Source organism: Charadrius vociferus, unplaced genomic scaffold (genome assembly GCF_000708025.1).
Source record: "Charadrius vociferus isolate BGI_N301 unplaced genomic scaffold, ASM70802v2 scaffold561, whole genome shotgun sequence".
Lineage (NCBI taxonomy): Eukaryota > Metazoa > Chordata > Aves > Charadriiformes > Charadriidae > Charadrius > Charadrius vociferus.
In genome coordinates, this window is record NW_009646848.1 from 1,514,808 (window position 1) to 1,539,451 (window position 24,644).

At 42.9% G+C, this 24,644-nt stretch overlaps 1 protein-coding gene across 1 annotated transcript; it reads right to left on the reverse strand.

Annotated features, from left to right (window-relative positions):
• Nucleotides 1-61: 61 nt before the first annotated feature.
• YBX3 (Y box binding protein 3) lies at nucleotides 62-23,393 on the reverse strand (the record flags this gene model as incomplete). The annotated part of the gene is made up of 9 exons (XM_009894156.1): nucleotides 62-598; nucleotides 1,011-1,111; nucleotides 1,760-1,931; nucleotides 6,115-6,206; nucleotides 13,731-13,853; nucleotides 14,513-14,602; nucleotides 20,104-20,137; nucleotides 21,871-21,934; nucleotides 23,381-23,393. Coding segments are annotated over 8 exons (654 nt in total), but the record flags the coding sequence as incomplete, so codon positions are not given.
• Nucleotides 23,394-24,644: the final 1,251 nt, after the last annotated feature.

Here is a 24,644-nt window from a genome sequence, read left to right on the forward strand (position 1 = left end):
CAAGATTAAAATAATGAATTATTTTAAGAATAAACATGACAAATGCGTTAAAACATTTTTTTTTTTGGTAGTTGAAATTACTTTTATTTGTGAGGAACGTCACCCATGCTGCAGAGTTTCAAATAGATCTTACCAAGGAAAGCGGAAGTTTCTCCTCCCCGTGTCCTGCAGTGAACAGGACTGGCACAGAAAAAAAATAAAACTCATCACACCTGGGAGGTTTAGCACCAGCATCCAATAAAAAAAGCATTTGATTTCAATTTCAGTTCTTTGGTTGGGTTTTTTCCCTTTTCAGTTTGATACCAAAAGAAAAATTGAAAAATTCAATACTAGCAAAACAGTGAAATTCAAAAAAAAAAACCAAAACCAAAAAACCCACAGTTGCTGTTGAAACTGGGGAGGTTGCTCTTTCTGAATCTCGCTCTCTTTTTAATGTCTTCATGCATCTGTCTTGCAGGCGTTCCCTGGATCTCAGCTGCTGGTAATATTTTTTTTCTTTTAAGTTCCGATGTTCAAATCTTTGCTTTCGTCATCACTGTTGACAATTTATTGCTTGAGTGTTTCTTTGGTGTTACTTTTGAGTTGTATTTTAGGACACCTGTTAAAAAGCCAAATTTAAGAAAACGCAGTTTACTGAAGTTTCATTTTCCTGTTGAAGAGGTGGGATGTCAGGTGGAGAGGGAGTTATCATAACAGGCAGGATAAGCAGGACTGGCTTCTCCTATCTGTAAGCTGACAGTATAGTATCTTCCTAAAGCAAGATGTTACTAACTCATCAGCAGATGCTATTACTACATAGACCAGATAGATCTTCCTCAAAAATGAAATTGATAAAGCAAGATTTATTTTGTGACAAATACAGACAAAGAGGAGAGAAAGAACTTCTAAGGGTTTGCTGCTTTCTTTTATCACAAATATCTAGCCATACATAAGGGGATGTGGCCAGAGTCCAAGTCCTAGAAGTATACACAATGCTACCTCAGTTGGAGAACAAGAACTATATTCCTTACCTGAGGGATAGTAAAGGTGCCTGGGGAGCCGGACATTACTCAGCACCACTCTGCTCGGTCACTGGAGCAGGATTTTCAGCAGGTGTTTCCGTCACCTTTGTCTGAGACACAATAAACCTTTATTATAGGCAAAGACTGACCTCCAGACCCTTCCTTTGTTCAGTGGTAGGCCCAGCATAACACAGGTTTTAGAATAATCAAGGAAGATGAATCCTCAGAAAATACAAATTTTAGTGTAATTCCTGTAGTATTACACAGCAGATTCTGTCAGCAGACCACCTCAAGTAGATACAGAATGAGAAAGTCTTTCCTCATTAAGGTAAAAATCAGTGTTTGCCAACAGTTCCCTGAAATCATCCAGCTCAAGCAGTTCAGGAAATGGACCTGGAGCTTTCAAATCCATCTCTTATACTACATACAGACTTGAAGGTTTGAGGAAGCTGGAAAACACAGCTGTTTCTCTCCCTTTCAAAAGTATTTATTACAGCCTGACCCCAGTTAAGAACTATTCAGAAGCAATCCCTATCCCACTACTAGTTCCATTTAAGATAAGCTGCTCATTCTCAAAGTTCACAAGGAACAGGGAATGAAACCAGCTACCTTCAACCATCAACACTTTGGACTCGGCCATTAAACTTCTCCAGCGCACCAACAATACACTTGTTAAAACCCCCACAGGACAAAAGGTCTTGAGCATTTACCCCATCAAAACTTGGGCTTTGCCATTATTTTGCCAGGAACGTGCTTACCTCTTTCCCATCCTGAGCCGGAGCATTGGGTGGACGAGGTCGACGCCGGTAGTTGTACGGGCGCCTGTACCCACGACGAAGGGGCTGCTGACTCATAGCGTTGGCCTCATGATGGTTCTCTTTGTTTTCAGCCTCACCAGCCACAGGGGCAGGGCGTGGACGCGGAGGCCCTCTGAATAAGGGGAAGAGATACATGTTAAGTATGAAAGCACCCTAAGAAGGTTGAACTACCGTGATTTTAGCCCAGCAAAAACCTCTCTAACCAAGTGCCGTCTGCAACAGTTTTGAAGGCTAGCAAACCATCCCTTTGGAGTTTGGCTGGCATATAGTTGAAAGGGAAAAAAACTGTTCCATTGGGTGTCTCTTCACTGCTGAAGCTACATCAGCGTATTCTACTGTCTGTCCTACAATAAAGAGGTAGTTAGCCCATTTGAATTGCTGGCTAGGAGAAGAAACAAGCCAGTAGCAACCACACTGGCTGACTCTGCCAAGTTCACCTTGGACTAGTTATATACCAGGCCAGCCCTCTTCATAGTTAATGGTGCGATCCCTGAGAACTGCAATTCCACCTGTACACCATTCCTAGATCTCCCCTCTTTGCCTTATGTTGCCCCTCTTGACCATGTAAGAAAGTGAAGCACCTATCTCAGTCAGGCAAGTTGGACCTCATTAACACTAACATGTTAGTGACATCTCTGGGATTGGTTATTCAAAAAACAGAGAGGCTTTTTTTGTTTGGAACTACAATGTATGGGCACATCTCAAATGAATGGATACATGCTACAGTCTATAACGGCAGTCTACAACTTCCCCAAGGGGGGCTGTGGAGGGGGAGGTGCTATTCTCCTCTCTCTGGTGATCAGCAATAGGGCATGCAGAAATGGAACAAAGCGACATCAGGCAAAGTTCAGCATGTACATTACGAAACGGTTCTTCACTGAAAGGGTGGTCAGTCGCTGTACCAGGCTCCCTAGTCACGACAGCAAGCCCAGAGTTCAAGGAGCATCTGGACAACACTTTTAGTCATATGCTTTAGCTTTAGGTAGTCCTGCAAGGAGCAGGGAGTTGGACTCTATGATCCTTATAGGTCTCTTCCAACTCAAGATATTCTATAAGCTATCAAGTCCGTGTTCCTGAAGTATGCAAGAGCATTTCATTCCACTTCCAGTACAAAGGAAGTATATTTATAAACTGTCAAAACACAGCCAAAAGCAATGAGAAAGTCACTGCCTACTATCTAGTTCCCATTAACTGGCTTAGCTAATCCACAGCTATCCAGTCCCAAAAGCCATTAGCTTTTCCAAAGGAATCTAACATAAAAGCATCAGTGTCACTGGATTTAGTGCAAGTAAGTGCAAGCAATACCTACCTGGTAACTCAAGCAGAAACATTCTGCATTTGTATTGGATACAGTAAGCTATTACCTCTTACAGGGGGAAAAAAAAAAAATGCATCCAAAATGCATAAGTTCCCATTAGCCATGGGCAAGTTATCCATGTCATGATTCAGCCACAACATGCAAAAGCTCAGGTGCCTCATTGTACTTGGTGTGATGATACTCCTGACTGCCCAATGCTAATGAAGACTTTCAGGAAAAGTTATTCTGTTCAGACCCCTACAAGCAGTGGCATCAGTATTACCCCAGTTCCCACAACCCTAGATAAAAGGGCCAACATTAGCACAAACATTTACAGATAGAAAAACTCGAAGTAGAGGTGGAAGGCTTATGGTTCTACGCCCAGCATCCAGAAGGGTGGATCCATTTTGCATGGAACAGGTAGTCATTACAGGCAGTGTTGTTATTCCTACAAAATTCAGCTTCTTATTGCTCTTGCGTTGTTATTTACCTCCTGCTGATTGTTTTTGACCAAACATGCATATGAAAAAGTGAGGATTATATCTGTTTCATAGTTCATGTCTCTAAATTCCATGTTGGAACTTGACTTCATAAGCTAGTTGATAGAAAGACAAGAACAAGATGAAGAGGAAAAGACAAGTGAATGGCAGACTAAGACAAATTAGCTCCTTGAGAGCAGAATCCACAACGCTTTATGAAGAACACCAGCGAAAGTAATCCAGTATTTTATCTTACTTGTCACTCATTCTCCAAGATAAAACAAGTTGCAAGAAGCCAAGCATCTGAATGAGCTTTTCCACTTAAAGGAATTCAATAAAAAAAAAGTGAGGCAACATCTCAAAAGGTACGATAGTCAGAGGCTGATTATGTCACCCTGATATTTTTAACTGCACCAAATTCCACAGCGATGGAATTGTTCCCCTCAGTGTAGAGGCTGGAAGCTAGAGTGGTCATGTCAGAACTAAGGCTGGAAAATGAAGAAAACAATCCTACACTGGCCAGTTTAAGGGATGACTAACACAGATGACTCAGCAACTTACTCCACATATCCCACTGGAAGACATCAGTGTTCACATGAAATCCAAGGAATCTTTACTAAGAACGGCCTACTGGATCTTCAAGTATCCATTTATCCCAGTTCTATGGATCCCTAGGGAAAAAGGACTATGAAGCATATTTCCCAAATAGACTACCAGCCTCCAATTGTTTTGCAAGCTGGAGATTTCCCGAGCCAGACAGAGTTTGCATCTATTTAGAGATATCACAGTGGTATTCTCTTCTAGTTATTTGGCCAGTCTCCCCAAAGCTTGTGCAAGATTTTAACATCACCAACATCCTGTGGCAGAAAGCTCCAGCAATCTGCTATATGCTTAACCTGAGTCAGCAACCTGAACGAGTCAGCAGTGCACCACTGCAAAGGCAAATCAGATCCCAGGCTGCATCCACAGAGTCAGATGCGAACTTCCCACTCTACTCAGCACTTATCAGGCCACACCCAGAGTACTGTGTCCAGTTCTGGTCCCCACCATTTAAAAAGGAGACAGACTGGATACAGTCAAAGAACGGCCATGATGATGAAAGGGCTGGAGAAACTGACCTATGAAGAAAGACTAATGGTGTTGGGTCTTCTCTGCCTGGAGAAGAGAAGGCTTGGCAGAGGGGGCAACACAACACTTACCACAGTATTCCAGTACTTAAAGAGCAACTACAAAGACGACAGAGGCTCTCTCTTCAGAAGGAGCCACATTAAGAAGACAAGGAGCAACAGGTACAAACTGCACTGGGAAAGGTTTTGTCTTAATATAAGAAAGATTTACAGCAAGAACAATCATTTACTGGAAAAACCTCCCCAGGAATGTGGTAAAGTCCCTATCACTGAAGGTTTTCAAAATGCAATTGGACAGGGGGCTAAATCTCATCTAGACTCCATTTCCCACAAAAGGTTGGACCAGATTTTTTTTTAAGTCCCTCCCAACCTGGGCTGTTCTATGGTTCTACAAACCTCCCTTTGTTTTTCAGCATGTCTCCCACTTCCTTCATTTAAAGTCTCCTCATAGTGTATCCTTTATTAGAAGAAAAAGCAAAAACAATTTCATCCACCCTTTCCATGCTACTCATTATTCTGAGGACCTCTAATCTATCTTCATTTGTCTCCTCTCCCAGCCTCAGAGTCCTCAGTCACCTCCGCTGTTCAGACATTCTTTCCCCTTTGATCATTTTGATGAGTTTTATCTTACTATTCTGGAAGCTCTCCAGTCTCCTTAGCACCCCCTTTCTCCAAAAGTTCTAGCAAGAGTAACTAATGATCCTATTTTGTTACTTCTCCTTTAGGAGCCCTCAAGGAACCTAAAATTTATATTTTGACTGACAGCAATACCCTCCATTAGAACTAGATACTACAAGGTAACTCTGATACTGTGTAAGAGCTAGGACACAACTTCAGTTTTTACTGAACAGTAGGCTTTCCTCTGAACCTACAAGTAGCACCAGTGCTTAGAACCAAGCCTGAGTGACACATAGGACTGAACTGGAGCACAAGCTACTAGTCCAGTGCTAAGCTACAAGTTGTCTGCAGTCCACAAGAGTTATAAAGCACACCTTGCCCCTCCAGATGATGGGCCTAGCTGTCCCAGATCAAGTGGGATTTAGATTCATTACTTGTTGAGGACAGTGTAGGAGACCAGCTGGGAAAGTTTGGACCCTTCAACTCACTTAAGTATGTTGCTCAATTGTGAGAAATAACAGGATACAGAGAATTCTCCTCTCTGTCTTGACCTATTCCTAGCTCTGAGCAACATTAAAGCACATTAAACAACTTCTACAGTTGTTTCCTTACTCCTGCGGCTCACCTTTCTTCTAGTAATTAAAATGCTTCTCACTGTCCCTACCATTCACATATACATTAATGTCAAGGAATGCAGTTTCCTGCTCTTAATGAAGACTGTGTAGATCACAAAAGCATCCAAATGTAAAGATGTGCAAAGGAGACAGCACAAACCTGCGATAGCGGGGACGATAGGTAGGATTCCTATGGACTTGTTGAAGTTGTCCTCCTTCTGTGGCCCCATCCTTTATTTCTCCCTCACCACCCTACAGCCAAAAGAAAACAGAAGACAGAGTCAAAGATAAAGGGTTATCTTATTTCACAGGGAGTGTATTAACTATAAAGCCAAATGATCTGAACACAAGTTCAAAAGCAGTGTATCAGTACAGAAACACCAACATATTAGGTAAAAAGAACCAGCAGGTACTCAAAAGGCTTTAATTTGGGTGAAGGTAAGAGCAGGACAGAACAAGAACCAGTAATGCTGCCCATGTTCTTCACAGTAATAGACCAAGAAGCTATCTCACAATGCCTTCTCCCTGTCTGCCAAGAAAGGCAGAGAACCTGACAAGTTCTCTCTCTGATACACATGAAAGTGCATTTCAAGACATGACATTGCATTGCAAGGGGTAAACATGTTATGGAGAGGCAGCTATTGATCAGGATACTTCCGCATTAGGAAAGCTAACTGGAAAAAACATCATACTGAAACTTGCCAGAGACCACTTCTGGCTTCATTCTACACAAAACCCCATTCCACAGAGAACTCGCACAAAAACATCAAGAAATTTAAAGATAGAGTATTTGATATCATGTAGTACAGTTTTTCTACACACTCAACATTTTCAACCTTTCAGAGATGCGGTGGTCATCTTTCCCTTCAGTTGCCAACTGATATAACTGTATTTCAATGTGTGTGGTTTTTGGTTTGGGGTTTTTTTTCCTCTCTAGTTTGATGTTGTTTTTTTCCTTTCTAAATGCCAGCCATCAGTAATGTCTTTTTATAAAACTTTGTATTATTTACTGTTCCCATTGTACTTTTCCTCCCTTTAAAAGAAGGAATTTAAACAAGAGAAGTGTGTTGTCTGTATGTGATCCAGTGGGAAACAAAAGCTATTGCTTTGTGACAGCCTTCAGTAGTCTACACTAAGTTTGACAGGTCTCCTTCCAATTCTACAGACCTATTTTAACCACCACCATCATGTTTTGCTCTATTTTAACTAGCAATCTCAGGTAACTGTGTGGGCAGTGAACTTTTCTTTAGCTAAGATAACATGATGATAAACATTCAGAAAGGCTGAAGCACTGTAGGTTGTAATGAGAAATCTTGGGGAGTTACATGAACCTCAGTGACTGACGTGGACAATCTTCTCCTCTCACCACAGTAAAATACCCTCCAAATGCATTAATAATTTCAAGCACTCTTTGTAGCTTTCCAAGTTTCCAAAAAGCACAGAGACATGGCCTAAAGGCAACTGGAATATTTCACATGCCGTACCTAGAAATAGCTATACCAGCTATTCTTAACAATATGACAGGGTCAGCTGCTGAGACGAGTAGAGAGAAATCAGAATTCAATAAAAAAAACCCACAATCATAAATAACATCATCTGTTATGTTCCTTAACGTATAAAACTGATCAGGAGAACTAAATATCCACAGGAACTCCCACTGACTAAGTAGATAGTAATAATAGATAGCATCTGATAGCAGTTGAGAAATACTTGAGAGACTTGGAACCCAAAAGGAAAAATTACACTTCTGAGTTTAAGACAGCATTACACTACTTCTATCTACTGTACAATACTAATCTGTCCTTTTTCTATCAAGATGCTTTGTACCACATAACTTTACAGTTTATTACTGTGATGTGTGGTCAGAAGTGTCTCAGACAGTAAAGAGAGAAATAGCACTGCCAGGATTGTGTGTGACAATAGTGATCCAGAGGTCTTGATTTGCCTTTTGTGAAGCAGGGACCTAATGCTGTTCCTGCTTTCTCTCTCTTCCTCATGCGAGGACTGGCAAACCACAGAGAAGAGAGCTGCAAGATGTGAAGGGAAGAGAGGACGCAAAACTAAAACAATCCTGAGTGTGTTCCAGCATAATCACCATTTATGTTCTCCAGGATTTCTAGGCAAGCACATGTGGAATCAGCACTCGGTTCTAGTACCACAATGCCAGAAATATGGAACCACGAAGGCCTAGTAAGTCTTATCTGAACGACTAACAAAGCATCAACCAGCCTAGTTGTAGGGAGGGGCACAGAACAGTACTTTTCACCAACCAAAGCTCTCCTATAGCACTTGACAACCAGCATCACATTCACAACTTTTAAAAAGGCAGTATTGAATTTTTACAGGTTTTTAATGGCACAGCTTAAGTCCACTCCTCCCTACAGAGCGCTGCACTGCAATCTCAGATAAAAGACTCCATCTCATGTAGTGACAGAAGAAAGAATGACTAAACCTGATGAAGCATTACTCAAATACAATGCAAACATTTTCCTAGTTATCTTGAACTTGCCTTACGGGCAAGCTTAGGAAGTGTGGGTTAGATGAATGGACAGTGGGATGGATTGAACAGTGGCTGGCAGATAGAGCTCAGAGGGTTGTGGTTACTGGTGCAGAGTCTCGTTGGAGGTCAGTAACAAGTGGTGTCCCTCAGGGGTCAGTGCTGGGTCCAGTCCTATTCAGTATATTCATCAATGACCTGGATGAAGGGATAGAGTGTACCATCAGCAAGTTTGCTGATGACACAAAACTGGGAGGGGTGGCCGACATGCCAGAAGGCTGTGCCCCCATACAGCGTGACCTGGGCAGGCTGGAGAATAGGGCGGAGAGAAACCTTATCAAGTTCAGCAAGGGCAAGTATAGGGTACTGCATGGGGGGAGGAATAACCTCATGCATCAGTACACATAAGGAGCTGACCTGCTGGAGAGCAGCTCTGTGGAAAGGGACCTGGGAGTCCTGGTGGACAACAGGATGACCATAAGCCAGCAACGTGCCCTGGTGGCTAAGGCAGCCAACAGCATCCTGGGGTGCATCCAGCAGGTCGAGGGAGGTCATCCTCCCCCTCTACTCTGCCCTGGTGAGGCCGCATCTGGAGTACTGTGTCCAGTTCTGGGCCCCCTGGCTCAAGAAGGATAGGGAACTGCTGGAGAAGGTCTAGCAAAGAGCTACAAAGATAATTAGGGGATTGGAGCATCTCTCCTATGAGGAAAGGCTAAGACACTTGGGTCTTTTTAGTTTGGAGAAAAGACAACTGAGGGGGGATCTTATCAATACTTATAAATACTGAAAGGGAGGGTGCCAGGTAGATGGGAACAGTCTTTTTTTCAGTGGTGCACAGAGCACAGGACAAGAGGTGACAGGCACAAGCTTGAACACAGGAAGTTCCATCTAAACACGAGGAGGAACTTTTTTACTTTGAGGGTGGCAGAGCACAGGCACAGGCTGCCCAGAGAGGTTGTGGAGTCTCCCACTCTGGACACATTCAAAAGCCACCGGGACACCATCCTGTGCAACCTGTTGTCAGTGACCCTGCTCTGGCAGGGGGGTTGGACTAGATGGTCTCCAGAGGTCCCTTCCAATCCTGACTATTCTGTGATTGTCTGAATGTTGCTATGTCAGTATTTTAAATGGGTTTGGCTTAACCAGTCAGTTGAAAATAGACTAGCAAAGCAACTCAATTGCTTAGCCCAGAAGTCCTGATAATTTCCTGCATCTTCTACAATATCACAAAAATTCAATTAACATATTACATTAGTATCACTGCCAATTGATCTAGGTGTATTGGCCAGAAGCATGGCTCCAGAATAAAACAATTATGCTGTCAGAAGTCACTGAAACAGATGCAGTTTGACTAGAAAACAGAACCTGAGCTTTGAGGTCTTGTTTTACTGTACTGAGAGTCAGTATATTAGCTTCATTTATTAGGAAAGCTTCATCCGTACCCTTCATTTGTACACACTGTGTCTAGCACACACATGATCCTGATCACTCAATCCCCTTCACAGGAACCTTTCAACAGTGCAACACCTTCTAACAAAACATTAGCTCATCCCAAAGGGCAAATCACAGAATCATTATAGAATCACAGAATGGCTTAGGTTGGAAGGGACCTTCAAGATCATCTAGTTCAACCCCCCTGCCATGGGCAGGGACGCCTTCCACTGGACCAGGATGCTCAACGCAAGGTACAAAATTTTATTGCTGTCCCCCCAAAAGTCTTGTAAGCATTAACTGTAACTGCAATAAGCTTTTTACCCATCTACTTCCCCTGGTTTCTCCTTCATTTGTTCTTGCATCTCTTGAGATCAATCTCTAACTTTTACATAATACTATTCATATTTTCAGGTCTCCTCTGCAAGAAATAGCATCAGCCTATAAAGTGGCTATCAAACTATTTAATCTGTTTTCCGACACACTGGTATAGAGGCTTCTTCTATTAGTAATGCACACAGTATTTAGATGAGGACATCACTGGTTCTCTAGGTTATTCCATAATTCATTTTCTGTTGTAACTTCCTGACTACAGCTCCACACCATGTCTATGTTGTCACAGACAGTTTAGTGAAGACCACAGTCTCTTTTCTGTAGTGGATACAGTTACAAAGTTTCTAATATGAACAAGTACTTCTACTTTCCACAGAAGTCTCCATGGAATCCAGATGCAGTTCCACTGAAGCTGGTTAAATACTTCAGATTCCTCAAGGTTCTCTTTGCTCTTGACAAATTCACACAATGTGTTCAAAAACAGAGCCAGTAAGTTACATGCAGAGTACAGATACATTTGAGCTAGCATGGCAAACAAAGGATAGCATCTCTGGTTTGCCTAAAACCATACCAGTAAGGAAGGAGAAATCAACTCTTGCTGCACTACAAGGTTGGATTGGAGTTGCTAACCAACATCAATTAAGAGTTCTTGAAACCTAGAAGGTCACCATGTCAAAAGTCACCTCAACAAATTAAACGTTTCTCCCCCCAGGTAAATACAGGATTGATGATGTGGGCAGCTGAGCTCTGGAAAAACTTTTCACCTCTGCAGCCTAGTAGATCTTCAAGCATAGCAGGCCTGGGTACACTGAAAGCTTTTCCTTCAGGTGTGCAGCAGGAGTTGCCTGCAGCTAAGTAAATATCCTTTCAGCAAACACAGCCTGAGAGTGCCATACCATGAGCAACTCAAACTTTTTTCAAATATCCTTCAGGACAGTTAGCCAGAAACAATTCCTCAAGTAGGGAGGCACAGTCACTAATGCACCTGCTAATGGGACCATACAGAACAGCATACACATATTGCTATGGCTCACAGACATTGCTACTTTTCTTCCCCCTTTACACACATGGGAATGGAAGCAGAAAGAGGCGGCCTTGTTAAAGGAAAAGGATATTAGAAAGAAGTATCTTTCTAGATGCAGTAGACATGCAGTTTCAACATGAAGAATGTGTTAAGTGAAAAATCTCCAAGTGAAAAAAATCTCTAAAAGGAAATACCAATAGCTTCAGATGAGGATGCACTCTACTCTCAATTGATCTATCAAAGCAAGGACACAGGAGATAACAAGAATATCTGGGCAAGTTTGAGCAGTTTCACTGACCTACTCTAGGGCAACTTCAGGGACAGTCCCTGCACACAGCTTTGCAGTCACTGCAAAGTCTTCCTTAAAGTGGAGCTTTGACTTGTTCAGGCAACTAATAGGTGAGATTATACAGGACACACTTGAGAGCGCTGCAGAAGCTGGCCAGCATCATCTTTGAAAGGAAACAGCAATCATGGAATTTACCTCATTACCTGTTAAGAGCGGCATGCTAAGGGAATGGTACTATAAGGTCTTCATCATCCTTGAATGAAACAGAATTTACTCTTAATTTTAACAGATGATACCAAATCCAGAAGAGGAGTCAATGCACTGATGGGCAGGCCTGACATTCAGAGGATACTCAAAAAGCTAAGAGAAGTACTGACAAACCTTGTAAGCAATGGGAAACAATGAATCCCAGGTTAATCTCCTTTTGTAAATTATCATTTCCAAGTTTTGAAGGCTGTAATTCTTCAAGACAATGATCCCAGAGAAAGAGCAGTATGGTTTTGGTTATGAAATAACAGGTTACTTCATAAGACAGACACCAGTCACACAACAGCTAAGTCACACAACAGCTACCCACACCAAAACAATCTGGGGACTCAGATGTAAGCAAGCCAAAGGAAGACAGTGCGATAACACAATTTGTTCCCCCTGTGTACATCTTCAAGCAACAGGATCCAAACGTGCCATAGTGTCACATGCAAACCAGGTTTTTAGTGTTTGCATTAGACATCAAATAGAACATGCACAGCATGAGTACCCTGAAACTGAGTGTTCCTTATGTCCAAGATGGGTCTCACATTATCACTCTTCAGGCAGAAAGAAACAGCATCTTTCCATACTCAGTAGTACACAGGGTTGTCTAAGCCTTGCTATGTCTGCTTATTAAAAATCTCAAGCAGCTCCAACACAACACTAATACCACTGACTAAAGCATTCACTCCCAATAAAGACAGTTGAGGGAGATTTTAATCTCAGGACAGCAAAAGGAAACAGAATCAATACTGGAATGTAGCTGGTTGATAAGCTAAGAGATAAGACTAGAAACATCAAAACGCTGAATGTAACCAAGTATCCTAGTTCTTTGCCACTTAGCATGTAAGCTGAAGCTACAAACTTTATTGCCATAAAAACAAAGGCATACTCAGTAATAAGCATTCATCAGTTACCAGCACCAACTTCTAGCAGTCTCAAAGGGACTCAGAAACAACATTTTTCATGTATTTAAGGCTCAGTGGTGTCCAGCAGGATTAAAGAAAAGACCTCATAATAGCTAGTATCAACAGCTAGGCTTTAAGGAAGGATTTGACAACACTCAGTTTGTCCCCAAGCTGTCAAGTCTGTAGAATAAGATGAGAAGAGAGTCGTATTGCTTGGGTAGAGACTTCCACCAGGGCTCTCATATTATTACAATCATACATATATCATTCATACATTCCTGCAAGTGATGATCACAGACTGAACTATGGAAGAAAAGATAATCAAGGCTGGAGTACATTCCAGTTGGTTGGATTGTTCCAGAAACCAATTTAGCACAGGCACGACGTGGATAGGAGTAGTAACTGCTAGAACTACAGCCATGTACCTCACACTTATTCTTTGCAAAAACTTGCAGGGAGCTGCTTAGGAACAGTTGCAGATGTTATGAAAGAGTTGTGCATAGCTAGTTTAAAGAAAAAATGCATTATCTTTACACTGTACTGCTGTAGCAGAGGCCCACGAAGGGATGATACGTGGAGGTTTCAACTAGTTGGTCAAACTACTCCCATGCCATACAAAAGTGATGACCTTCTAAACAAATCTGGTTTTCCAAGTAACCCTTCCACATTATGGTTACACTACTTAGGGTAATATAAATATTTCCCCTTGCTTCAGGTAAAGGGCACAGTGAACCACTTAGGTGTCTCACTCCTTTGCGTTTACTCTTCAAATAAACAGATACCTTAACACCCAAAGAGATGCTCTGAACACAATTCTAGAAAGACATGCCAAGGAGGGGCCTACAGGACACCAAATAATAGAAAATATCAGTATCAACATCAATGATGTGGTAGAGGAAGCTAGAATGTTACTGCAGAACACTCACAACTTTGTTAAGCATTGACAGTCTACTACATGCCAGTGCTGAACCTGTAGTTCCCTCATGAAAAGATTGGAAGACTGCTGAGGATGCAGGATTACCACCACTAAAGAAATTAAACTTACACTTCGAGGAGGTCCACGGCGTCGGCCATAATAGCCACGTCGATAGCGGCGCCGGTCTGCAGCATAGCGGCTGCCTTCTACAGGGACTCCATCTGGACCAGTGACATTAGCTGCTTCTGCACCCTAGAAGGCCAAAGGAAAGTAAGCCAAGGTGGTGCAAGAAAAGAACAACCAGGTACAGGGAGAAGATAAAACAGGGAAGAGGCTTGTTTGCATCAGTTCCAAGCTACAGAGATTCCTTCCTCCTAAGCAGTGCAAAAGCAGGTCTGTTATTCTCAACCCCATAGCAGTTAGGGGTTGACTCATGACCGTATCAGCCAGGCTGAGTTCAGAGGAAAAAGGAAAGTAGTACCTGATTAAAGACAAAATAGAAAAACAAAAGCAAAAAAGCTCGGAAAACTCAGAAAATGTTTGAGAAAGTGCAAAGAACTCAAAAGTTCTTACAGTTATTAAGCTACCAGACTCCAAGACAAATTCTTCAGGGCAATATATGCATCAGTTAATGTTTAAGGGGCAGACCACAAGCTTCAAATGCTCCAGCAAGTAAAAATTACAAATTCTAGAAGCACTAGGATGTAGCTAGAATTTTGACACATATCTAGAAACATTCTTAATGAAGCCTTTAAAAAGCACATCGTCCACAGAAAAGCTGTATGAATGCCACCCACTGCAGGGATTAACACATTAGACAAAACCACCAGACACAGCCAAGGCTGTGTTACTCCCCAGTGGAGTGATGTTAACTCTGTTGGGCCATACCCCAAGTCTCTATAATTTCTCACCTTCTCTCCTTCAACCACATCAAATTCTACAGTCTCTCCATCACCAACACTGCGCAGATATTTCCGTGGGTTGTTTTTCTTTATTGCCGTCTTTAAAGAAAAAAAGATACAGAAAAATATGTTAATTTATCTTATTCATTATCATACACATTCATAGCCCTGTAGATGAGGGAAGGACAGTATTCTGTTACAATTCCAACTCTACATACCAGATCAGTCACCACACAAAGATACTTCAAACACATAGATGCCTCTCCTATTCCACAGGCCCTCCAATAGAGCCAGGTTTTTACTCCTTTCTCAGTCCTCATAAGCTTACAAGTCAGCTGTTGATCCTACTAAATATCCAGACCATTACATATTTCTGTATGACCTGAGTTCACACTGAGCATTTGATCTCCTGCAAGCTGTACAAAGGCAGCTCCAGCAGCAACTGTGACCCATGCCTTCACAGTCATTAGGAGACCTGTAAGCCATCTACAGAGAAGTTAAGACCAGGAGCAATTTTGCAGAAGATGGCATTAACTATAAGGTATCATGGCAACTCAAAGTAACTAGAGAAGAATCGCTAGAACTCTGGTGTAACATACATAAGCATTTTACCTAAGCACTGTAAGGAAGACCCCCAAAAATTAGGCGAGTCCCTAAGGAATACAGGAATCGTACCAGAACAGACAATCTCAGTCTTAGTCATCCTTTGTAAACAGAAACCCCAAAATACTGTTAACAATGTGGCTTTGGATCAAAACCAGTTGAAAACTTCCTCAGACTCACAGGAGCACTCAAACCTCCTGGAGTCACTCCTCAGCCTGTCAAGTATAGATACCTTTCGCTCCGTGGAATATTTCTAGAATTCCACAAAAGGCATTTAGAATCATAAAATCTTAGAATTGTCCAGGTTGGAAGAGACCCTTGGGATCACCGAGTCCAACCATCTACCCTACTCTACAAAGTTCTCCCCTACACCATATCCCCCAACACCACATCTAAATGGCTCTTAAACACATCCAGGGATGGTGACTCAACCACCTCCCTGGGCAGCCTATTCCAATGCCCGACCACTCTTTCTGTGAAAAATTCTTTCCTAATGTTCAGTCTAAGTCTACCCTGTTGGAGCTTGAAGCCATTCCCTCTCATTCTGTCATCAATTACCTGTGAGAAAAGACCAGCACCAACCTCTCTACAGTGTCCTTTCAAATAGTTGTAGAGAGTGATGAGGTCTCCCCTCAGCCACCTCCTCCTCCTCAAATTAAACAGTCCCAGCTCCTTCAAACGCTCTTCATATGAGCAGTTTGTTTACTAGGCCCTTCACCAGCTTCATTGCCCTCCTCTGCACTCGCTCCAGCGCCTTGATATCTCTCTTGTATTGAGGTCCCTAAAACTGGACACAATACTCGAGGTGTGGCCTCACCAGTGCTGAGTACAGTGGCACTTCAGCAAGACAAGCCTACTGTCTATTCGTGTGGTAAGGGTTCACAAACTGGAAGAGGCCAGGGGAGAAAAAGAATACAACCACCAAGACACATACATTGTACAAGCCAGTCTAGGAGCCAGGTTTTTACTGAAGTTCTCTTAGATTAAGACCAGTCCCCTTAAAGTTTTCTCATAGGGGCATCTATTGTTAGCATAAAGGAGGCAGGTGTAGATCCAGCAGACACAAGCACACATGGAAATACAGGGCACAAATCTGGTTTAAGAAATGGGATGCAGGGCAGAAACAGAAGACACAGTTGTCCTATCCGTCTGCAGTTCAAGGAAAACAAGCAGAATGAAGATCAGTTGAGTTGTTGCCCACGTGTGGCAACTACAGTCATTCAGTCAACAATAGTCAAAAAATATTTCCCACTGAAGGAAAAGTTCTAATCAGTTTAAAGTTGAGCTTGACCAGTTTAGGGAAAGTATTCTCATTGTTGCTGAATACAGTCCCTCTGTGTTTCAGGCAATAGGCCAGCATGTTCTTTTAGCCCTACATCTAGCCACACCTTTCCCTGTACCCTGCAGTGTCCCTGAACAGCTTAAGGAAGAATGCAAGAGTGTACATATTATTGCTATCAAAACAAAAACAACCCAAGAGCAGGTTTTTTTGATACAGGAAGAGAATGAGCTACTCAAGTGAATTCTTTTGGGAATTACTTTACAAACCAGAGACTCCCACTACCAACTGAGACAGCTCTGTTTGCTTTCTGCTGACCTATTAGTCTAATTGCCCCACTTCTAAAATCAGCTGGAAGGGCTAGTTTTTCCATAAATGCCATATACTAATACTAAAATCATTATCTTCACAGCAGATTAAGGGCCTAATTCTTTTACCACCACTTGTACTGAGACAACTGACTCAAACTCTTAAGACTTGTGCTCTGCATACGACAGAAATGTCAACAAGCTGTATTTCAAACTCCTTCCCCTTCCTTGTAAGTGCAGAGGAAGAAAGGACTACCAGACTTCTTTTCAGCAGAAGATGTACTTAAGATTAATCAAGCTTCTCAAACATCCTCCAAGAAGGGGAATGGAAGATAAATTCAGTAAGATTCTGCATGTTCTGTTCCAGCTTTAGGGACAAATTTCCAAATCCAGATTTGCAATTGAATAACCTGCCAATAGCAGACAGAGGCTGCCACACACAGTAAGATGGAGTTTGTTTTATAAAGACAAACAGGAACAATTTTGAGTAAGTCGTAGAATTCAGAGCAGAAACTATACAGCTTCACTACTTACTACTTCAGCTGCAGGTAAAAAATTGCTGAAATAAGCCTCTAACAAGCCTAAGCTTTAAGCTTGATGAAAATACTTTTACTCTGTATATCCAGATGGGAGAGAGCACTATTCTCCTTGTTACTGTTTTCCAGCATCCTGCAGGCTCCAGCTTCTTTGATTCAAAAGACAGATGTTTTGTGTTAGCACAGGCAGCACTCAACAATTAAGACAGAGCCTTTCCTTTCCCAAGGGGACACTAATGAACAGACAGCTATAAGAGTCTTCAGAGCTAGTTCAGTATTTTGTTTGGAAGAGTTCTTTCCATATCCTCATGATATCACCACATCACATGCACATCCAGCGTTGTCACAGCAATAGCCAAAATTTGTTAGACCAGTTACTGGTGCACATAGACAAGGCTGTACCCAGTGAATACAATCCAGTGAAGACAAAGAAAGACCTGTGCAGCAAAAGAGCTTAACTCCTCGCTGCTTGTTGATTTAGATTATGCCTAATTTAACTGGACTGCTCTGGCTACTGACATTTTTAATGGTGTTAAATCGCAAGACCCTCCTTCCTCCCAGACATGCTCCACCCCACCCCAGCAGGCAGTCCTATCCCTATTGCTCGCACCACCTCTGACTGACCCAGTGCCCTAGATACCACCTTGCATGAACCAACCCGACAAGGATGGATGCAAGTAAGACGAAGCACATGAAGCATTGCCCTTCCCCAAAACACCGCTTGGGTCCCCTGCAAGACAAAGGGTTAATTCAAAGCAAGCCATGCATGCCCTAAAGAGAAAAGCATTTTAATCTGTACTAGGTTTATAAATAGCATCCAATAGCGAGACACCCAGTGTTAACCCCCATTCCAATCATGAGATCGGCCTGTTCCCTCCCCGCTGCCGATGCGTGCTGGGGAGGCAGGGAGGAGGCTGTATCCATTCAACTAGGTCAGCCTTATTCTGAAGGGATTAGGCATGTAATCCAGCCCCTCCCGGGACGGGTGCAGGGAGGAGGGGCAGGAACGGTGGAGAGGGAGCTCGCAGCAGGATGTTTGCTTACGCCATGGATTTGCCTCCCTGGCCGGGCGGGCCCCATCCGCTGGCCCTGCCAAGCCAAGCGCACAGGCAGGAGCTCTGGCCAGAAAGCCCCGGACTCTGGTAGCAAACACGTTCACTTACAGGAAGAGCTCGAGATGGAAGAGCTGAGGAACATCCAACTGCAGCCAACTCAGGCCAGAGCTGGAAGCATCTACTCTGCCACACACAGCCCACCAACAGGGTTAATCGGATGCAACCTTGCACGTGATGTGGCGTTTCTGAAACATCAAGCCAGTTTTGCTCAGTGCGCACTACGAGAGGATTTCAGCCACGAGAGATAAGAAATAAGTTACACACACCAGTTTACATTTAGGTGAATAATCTCCACAGGTGAAGGAGACAAAACACCACAGATAACGCTAGCTTGCTGCTGGCCTTCACTGTTTGGATCTCCGCAGGCAGCCTTCCCAAGCAGAATAACAACGAATACATCTTATCTCTGTCATCAGCACAACTGTTTTCCAGGATATCTTCTCACAGGTTTCAGGGAGACCTCGCAGTTTTAAAGTGCTGCCTATCCAGAACATGTTTCTGCTACTAGAACTCTTTCCACCTTGCCCAGACATGTTCCCATCAGGCCACAGATGCAGCATCTGTATCAGCATGCACAGAACACACAATCCTGAAGGAAGGAGGGTGACCATTAGAAATTGGTACATGCATTGAGAACTCTTGCTCCCAGTCCACCAACTGAACTGGGAACAGGTACTGCACGCACTTCCTGAGATCTTCACTTATTACAGGCTTACTCCCTCCCAGCTTCATCCACCTTAGGGATAACGGCTCTACACCCCTTAACCTAGAGAAACAGTTATCACAGGCTATTTAGTCACAAAGCCACAAAAACTAAACCAACTCTGGATGTTGACAAGCATGTTTAACACAACTATATGCACATATCTTAGTCGTCTGTGACCAACTCCAAGTGCAAGGTTCCTGGTTACATTTGATGGAAATACTGCCACATACACCACAGAGAAAGCTCATGCTTTTAAGAATCACATGGGCCTGCAGACGCTTCATATGGGACAGGCTCCAGGGGCAATATTCCATCTTCTGGTGAAGTAAGAGTCTCAGATGATGCAAAAAAAAGATCTAAGCCAACTAACCAGTTTATATCAGCACAGAGACAGCATCCTCTGTCTTCCCATTAGTTGCTTGTGACCTGAGAGTCACAGTATAAACTTAGAACAGCCTACTGACAGTTCAAGGAAACTGTCAATAACAAGCCGCTGGGCAACCTCTCTCCACTTGGGCACATTTGGCACACAGCCTTCCTCCTCTTCTTCCTAACAGCAGCTGCCTCATGCAGCAACAGCTGATGGCAACCCAGGCTGGTCAAGAGCCAGACTAGATCACTTTCTCGCCAATACCAGGGAGGGCAAATAAAACAGACCTGCAAATGAAGAGGAGAGGAAGAAACAGAAGACAGGAGGAGCACGAGGAAATATTGGGGAAAGGACAGACAAGTAGCGAGGTATTTACAAATCAGGAGTCATCTCCTCAGGGAAGGGACAACCACACCAAAAACACCCTCAAAAACCTTTAGTGTGCAAATCAGAGCAGACAACAGAAAGCAAAGGGTTATAATACTACTTCTTCAGTTATAACTCCAGAGAGAAGGAAAATATACCCTAATACTCCTCCCTGAAAATTTCAATGTACCTGTCCATTCAAGGTATTTATGGTAATCATTCTAAAAAGCCAGGACAAGGTTGGGTGGCTGTTTCAGGAAGTTGCATTAGAAACCTATCATAGCGGCCAACTCTAAGTACAATTACCGCTGTCTTACCTGATGAACAAACACATCTTCTTTGGTATCATTTCTGTGAAAAGAAAGTGAGAAGTTGTAAGAGTCTAGACTAAGAGACTTAAATAGAAGTCTCCAACTTCACGAGTGAAGCCCTCCTTCCCCCAGCCTGCAGTACCTCCCCTGGATTCCATACATTCTGTGTAAGTCTACGGTACGAAGACCCTGCTCTGAATTTCCAGGGTCATGTGCTCGACAGCAGAAAAGACTCCCCACCCTTCAGAAGGGTGAGGGGATGGGGGCGAGGTTGTCCGTAATCTTCTGGCAAACATTCAATATTTTGTTTTGACACAGAGCAGAATTAATGACTAGACTGCTTGCCTTTCACTATTCCACCCCCCAAAAAAAAATCTTCCACAAGGGCTGCAACTTGAGCTGTTATCTCAGAGGTCAAGCAAGACCATCAACAGGACTGGCCACAGCTGTTAACAGAGCTCTCCTTTCAGTGAAACTCAAAGCAACCATGCACAAGGTGTTAGGAAAGTCCATTGCAGGGGGACCTAGACATGAACATGAGGATGCCTGGATTAGGCCAGCCAGATCAGGCTTCTGCATGCAAAACATGAAGACAGGTCTGAGACCTTGATTTTGTGTTCCCATACAACAGACAGAGCCTAGACCCTGCTGTCTGTGCACTCAACTCCTTCTCTGCAGAGGGAACAGATGGGTCAAAGAGTCTGTAAAGATAATGCATAATCCAAAACTTGTTGCGCTGGATGGAAGTAATGCTACACTCCAGTTTAGGAAGAAAGCTAACAAGTTATTACACCATATCCAGCTGCATGCTCTCACATCAACTGCTGTGAGAGACTATAAGAGTACTGGCTAATTCAAGCTTTTCTCCCAAGCTTACATAACACTGGGTACTAGTGTCCAGAGACTGGGATTAATACTGTACAAGGCTGCCTTCAGATCCATGAAACGGGGCTCTTCTACCCCCATCTACATTATCCAACTCACCCAAATCTACCTGCTTTGTAACAGTTCAAGGACTTGCAGGACAAAATAACTTGCCAGATGTCTTTTGCAAGAGAAGGATTCACCATGCAGGAGCCTTTTTTTTCCTCTCCCCATAAAGCACACAAGACATTTAAGCCCCTCAACCCCACCGATATTCCAGCCTTAAAAGCCAGTTTTCTCCAGTAACTTGTAAGTGTGGGTCTTGTACGCTTAGGGTTGAAGCGTGATCAGTATCACTTACAGCTATTTGGATTATCAGTGCCATTCAGAAGTTTGTTCATGTTCAGAGGAGAAGAAAAAAGATACAAAAAGAATTTCTGTGAACCCAGGCCTGGGATATCTTGAGTTAAATGATATCAGAGAATCTCAATGTGCATTTGGAGTAGGTATTTTGACCAATCAGTTAACACTTGAATTTTTACCCAAAAGTATTTCCCCTAACCCTCCAACCTTACTTGCACCTTTAAAAAAAGCCAGGCAGTCACAAAAGAACATACAGCTTATTAAAGGTGTAGTACCAGTAAACATGAGAAACAAGTAACAAATTTGTAATGAGTTTGACCCTTTCTGTTTTCTCCCCATACACATAACCTTCAATGGAGGGGAGGAGGGAGGGAGAGTCCCCTGAGATGATACCCGAGTTTGTTGAATGCCTGGCCAAATCTAGCTATCAACTGAACGAACTTGTAGCGAGGTCCTTGGGCCTCTGCTGCAATTATTAATGCATGACATATTACCTGTACTATGAGTCTTAGTACAGTAAATATGACTATCATAATTTAAACATACCTGTTGATAAAGCCATATCCATTTCTGACATTGAACCACTTGACTGTGCCAAGAACTTTGGTGGCTGGAAAGAAAAAGTTAAAGAAGTTATTCTGACACACAACAAAGTACAGAACGTTACAAAAAAATACTTTTATACCTCCACATGAAGTCACAACCAGACCTGATCTGCTCCCTTAACACTCAAAGTGTACCTTCACCTCCTACTTCAATTCACACTAATGAAGTAGCAGGAAGCAGTGCTTTCACTTGCTGTTCTTCAGCCAAGAGTTTACCACACAGCATCTAGAATGAAGACCAGCTCTATTTTCAGAATTGGCCATCCATCCCTTCTCTTTTTTACTTCTTATCCCAGAACTGGGCAGTGAAGCTGAAAACCTCACTACCATTCATCAGTTCTCTTTAGCTGAGCAGCTAGATATGAAACATAGCTGAAGAAAGCTGTTTAAAACTCCTCTCAGAGTTACCCTTCCTTTCTTCCCTAGCAAGGAGAACTGGCCAAAGCACCAGCATCAAGCACCATGCAACTCTCTCAAGTAGAGAGGCAGCACATCCTTATTTTGGACAAGCTTTCTTGCATTGTCTCTAGCCAAACCAGACCCTAAAAGATGGGGTGTATTTTTATATATTCTTACTTCTAGAGATCAAATTTCCCAGTTACAAACAGACCAACTTTATGTTCCAAGGCTTCTAGGATCAAGACAAGCTCCTGTCTCAACACCAAAACAGCATCTTATTTAGAAGCCATACTGCAGTGTCTTATAGGATCTGGCAAAACCTGTTCCTCCAACATATAGGTACGTGTGGGAGGAACTCAACAGCAACGGAGGTAGTTCAACCTCTCCTTCCCTCTCAGCAACTGGGTGGAGGCCACAAATTTGTACTTTTCAGACCTGTAGAAAAGGGAGAATTTGGAGCTCTAGATTTTTATAGATATTACATAGCATGATCACAACTATCTAAGCAATCTACGTAGTACTTATTTGAAAAGGGCCTAGTCACCTACAGAGGACTGCTTGTTAAAGACCTTACATATGTGAGGGGGGTGGGAGGAAACCAAGAGGCAATTAAAAAGAAAATCGTCTAGAGAGAATCTCCAGAAGTCCAAGCCAGTCTGCTAGAGGCATGAACACACTGCAAATCATCACCTTCATCTGCTCTACACCTGCATTCTTCCTTAAATATCCACTAGATGACAGAGCTAGACAGACCTTTGGTCTCACACAGTCTTGCCATTCTTATATGCCCCTCTGACAGACAAAAAGAGCAACCTCTCCCTCCTCCCCCAAATAGATAGCTAAAGTAAGAACGTTTGCTGATAACAGTCCATTGTAGTACAGTTGCTGCTGCTAAAAGTAATAACAGGCCATTTCTCATTGCACCTGTAGAAGTGAAGGTTTTAGTTGTCTTTAACACAATTTTAGCAGAAAATGTTCTTATATAGAAGAAGCAAAACCACATTAAGACTGAGATGGTGATTAAAGGGCTCTACCTATTACAGCATCCATACCCAAGACTTCTTGTTTACAGAGTTAAAGACCCGAAGTTTCACTGCCTAGCACTGATTCAGTAACAATAACAGTCTTCCGCATCAACATTTACAGTAGTGCTTTTAGGTTTAGTTTCACGGGGACACCACTATACACAGACACTTATCCCCTACCACAAAGGCACCAGCTACATGCAAGAGCTCACTGCACTAAGATACACCAACAGGGGAAGAAGCTGGGGGGGTGGGGGAGGAGGATGTGTGGAAGCACAGTAACAGGTGCCAATGGCACATGCAGGTTTTAGCCTGCTTAAAAAACAAGGCTAATACCACTGATTCCTCCACCATCATCCTTTCCCTCCCCCACAAAACAGCTATTGAATCTGTTGGCCTATTTCAATCAGATTAGGAAGAGGGTGAGAAACCTAGGGAAGCCTGAGGGAAACCCTCAGAGGAGTCAGAAAGCTGGCAGAAGGAGCGATTGTCAGGACTCACTCTACATGGCCAACTGGCTGCTGATAAATGGAAGTCCACACACAGAGCTTAAGAGCAACATTGCTCCTTTTGCACAGGCTGCAAGAAACCAGGGGCAAGTCTCCAATATATTCCCCAAAACAGTGTACTGGGGAAATACCATTCCCCACCCACATTAGTCTTACAGTCTCCCCTAAGCAACACTGTGTGGGGAAGATCATCAGACACAATAGCATGACAGTGAACATCCACGTGGCCATGATGTATCTATTGTTAAGCCTGAGCTGTCATAGCAGGGAGATGAGGCAAGGAGGAGAACAAGTCCAGAGAAAGCCATAACCAGTTTTACTGAAGAGTCAGAGAAGGTAGTTGGTACGATCACACCTTTCTCACCAGCAAGTGAAAGCCTGCATATTTCTACAAGGAGCTGTCCTCTGATGCTATCAGAGGAAACAATCATCAGCCACTCCTACCCATGCCAAAATAGCCTTTTTATTACTTTTAACAAGGAAATCCAAAGCTTCTGGTGACCAAGAGAAAAGAGAAAGTTGACTAACCTTCATCCTTATTCCTAGAAGTCAGACATTTGGATGCCCTGGGCAAGCATCAGACCTTGCTCCTAATGGGATCTTTGTAAGAGGAGACTTAAGTGAACATAATTACAAGACCATTAACAGGGACATTTGAGGTGGCTTTAACAGAAGTCCATTTTCAATTAGCATTAGCATTATCAATGATCATTTTCCTCAAAACTCCTGCGAAAAAGCTTGCCTGGCAATAAGGCCAGTGTGAAAAACCATCACCATGGTTT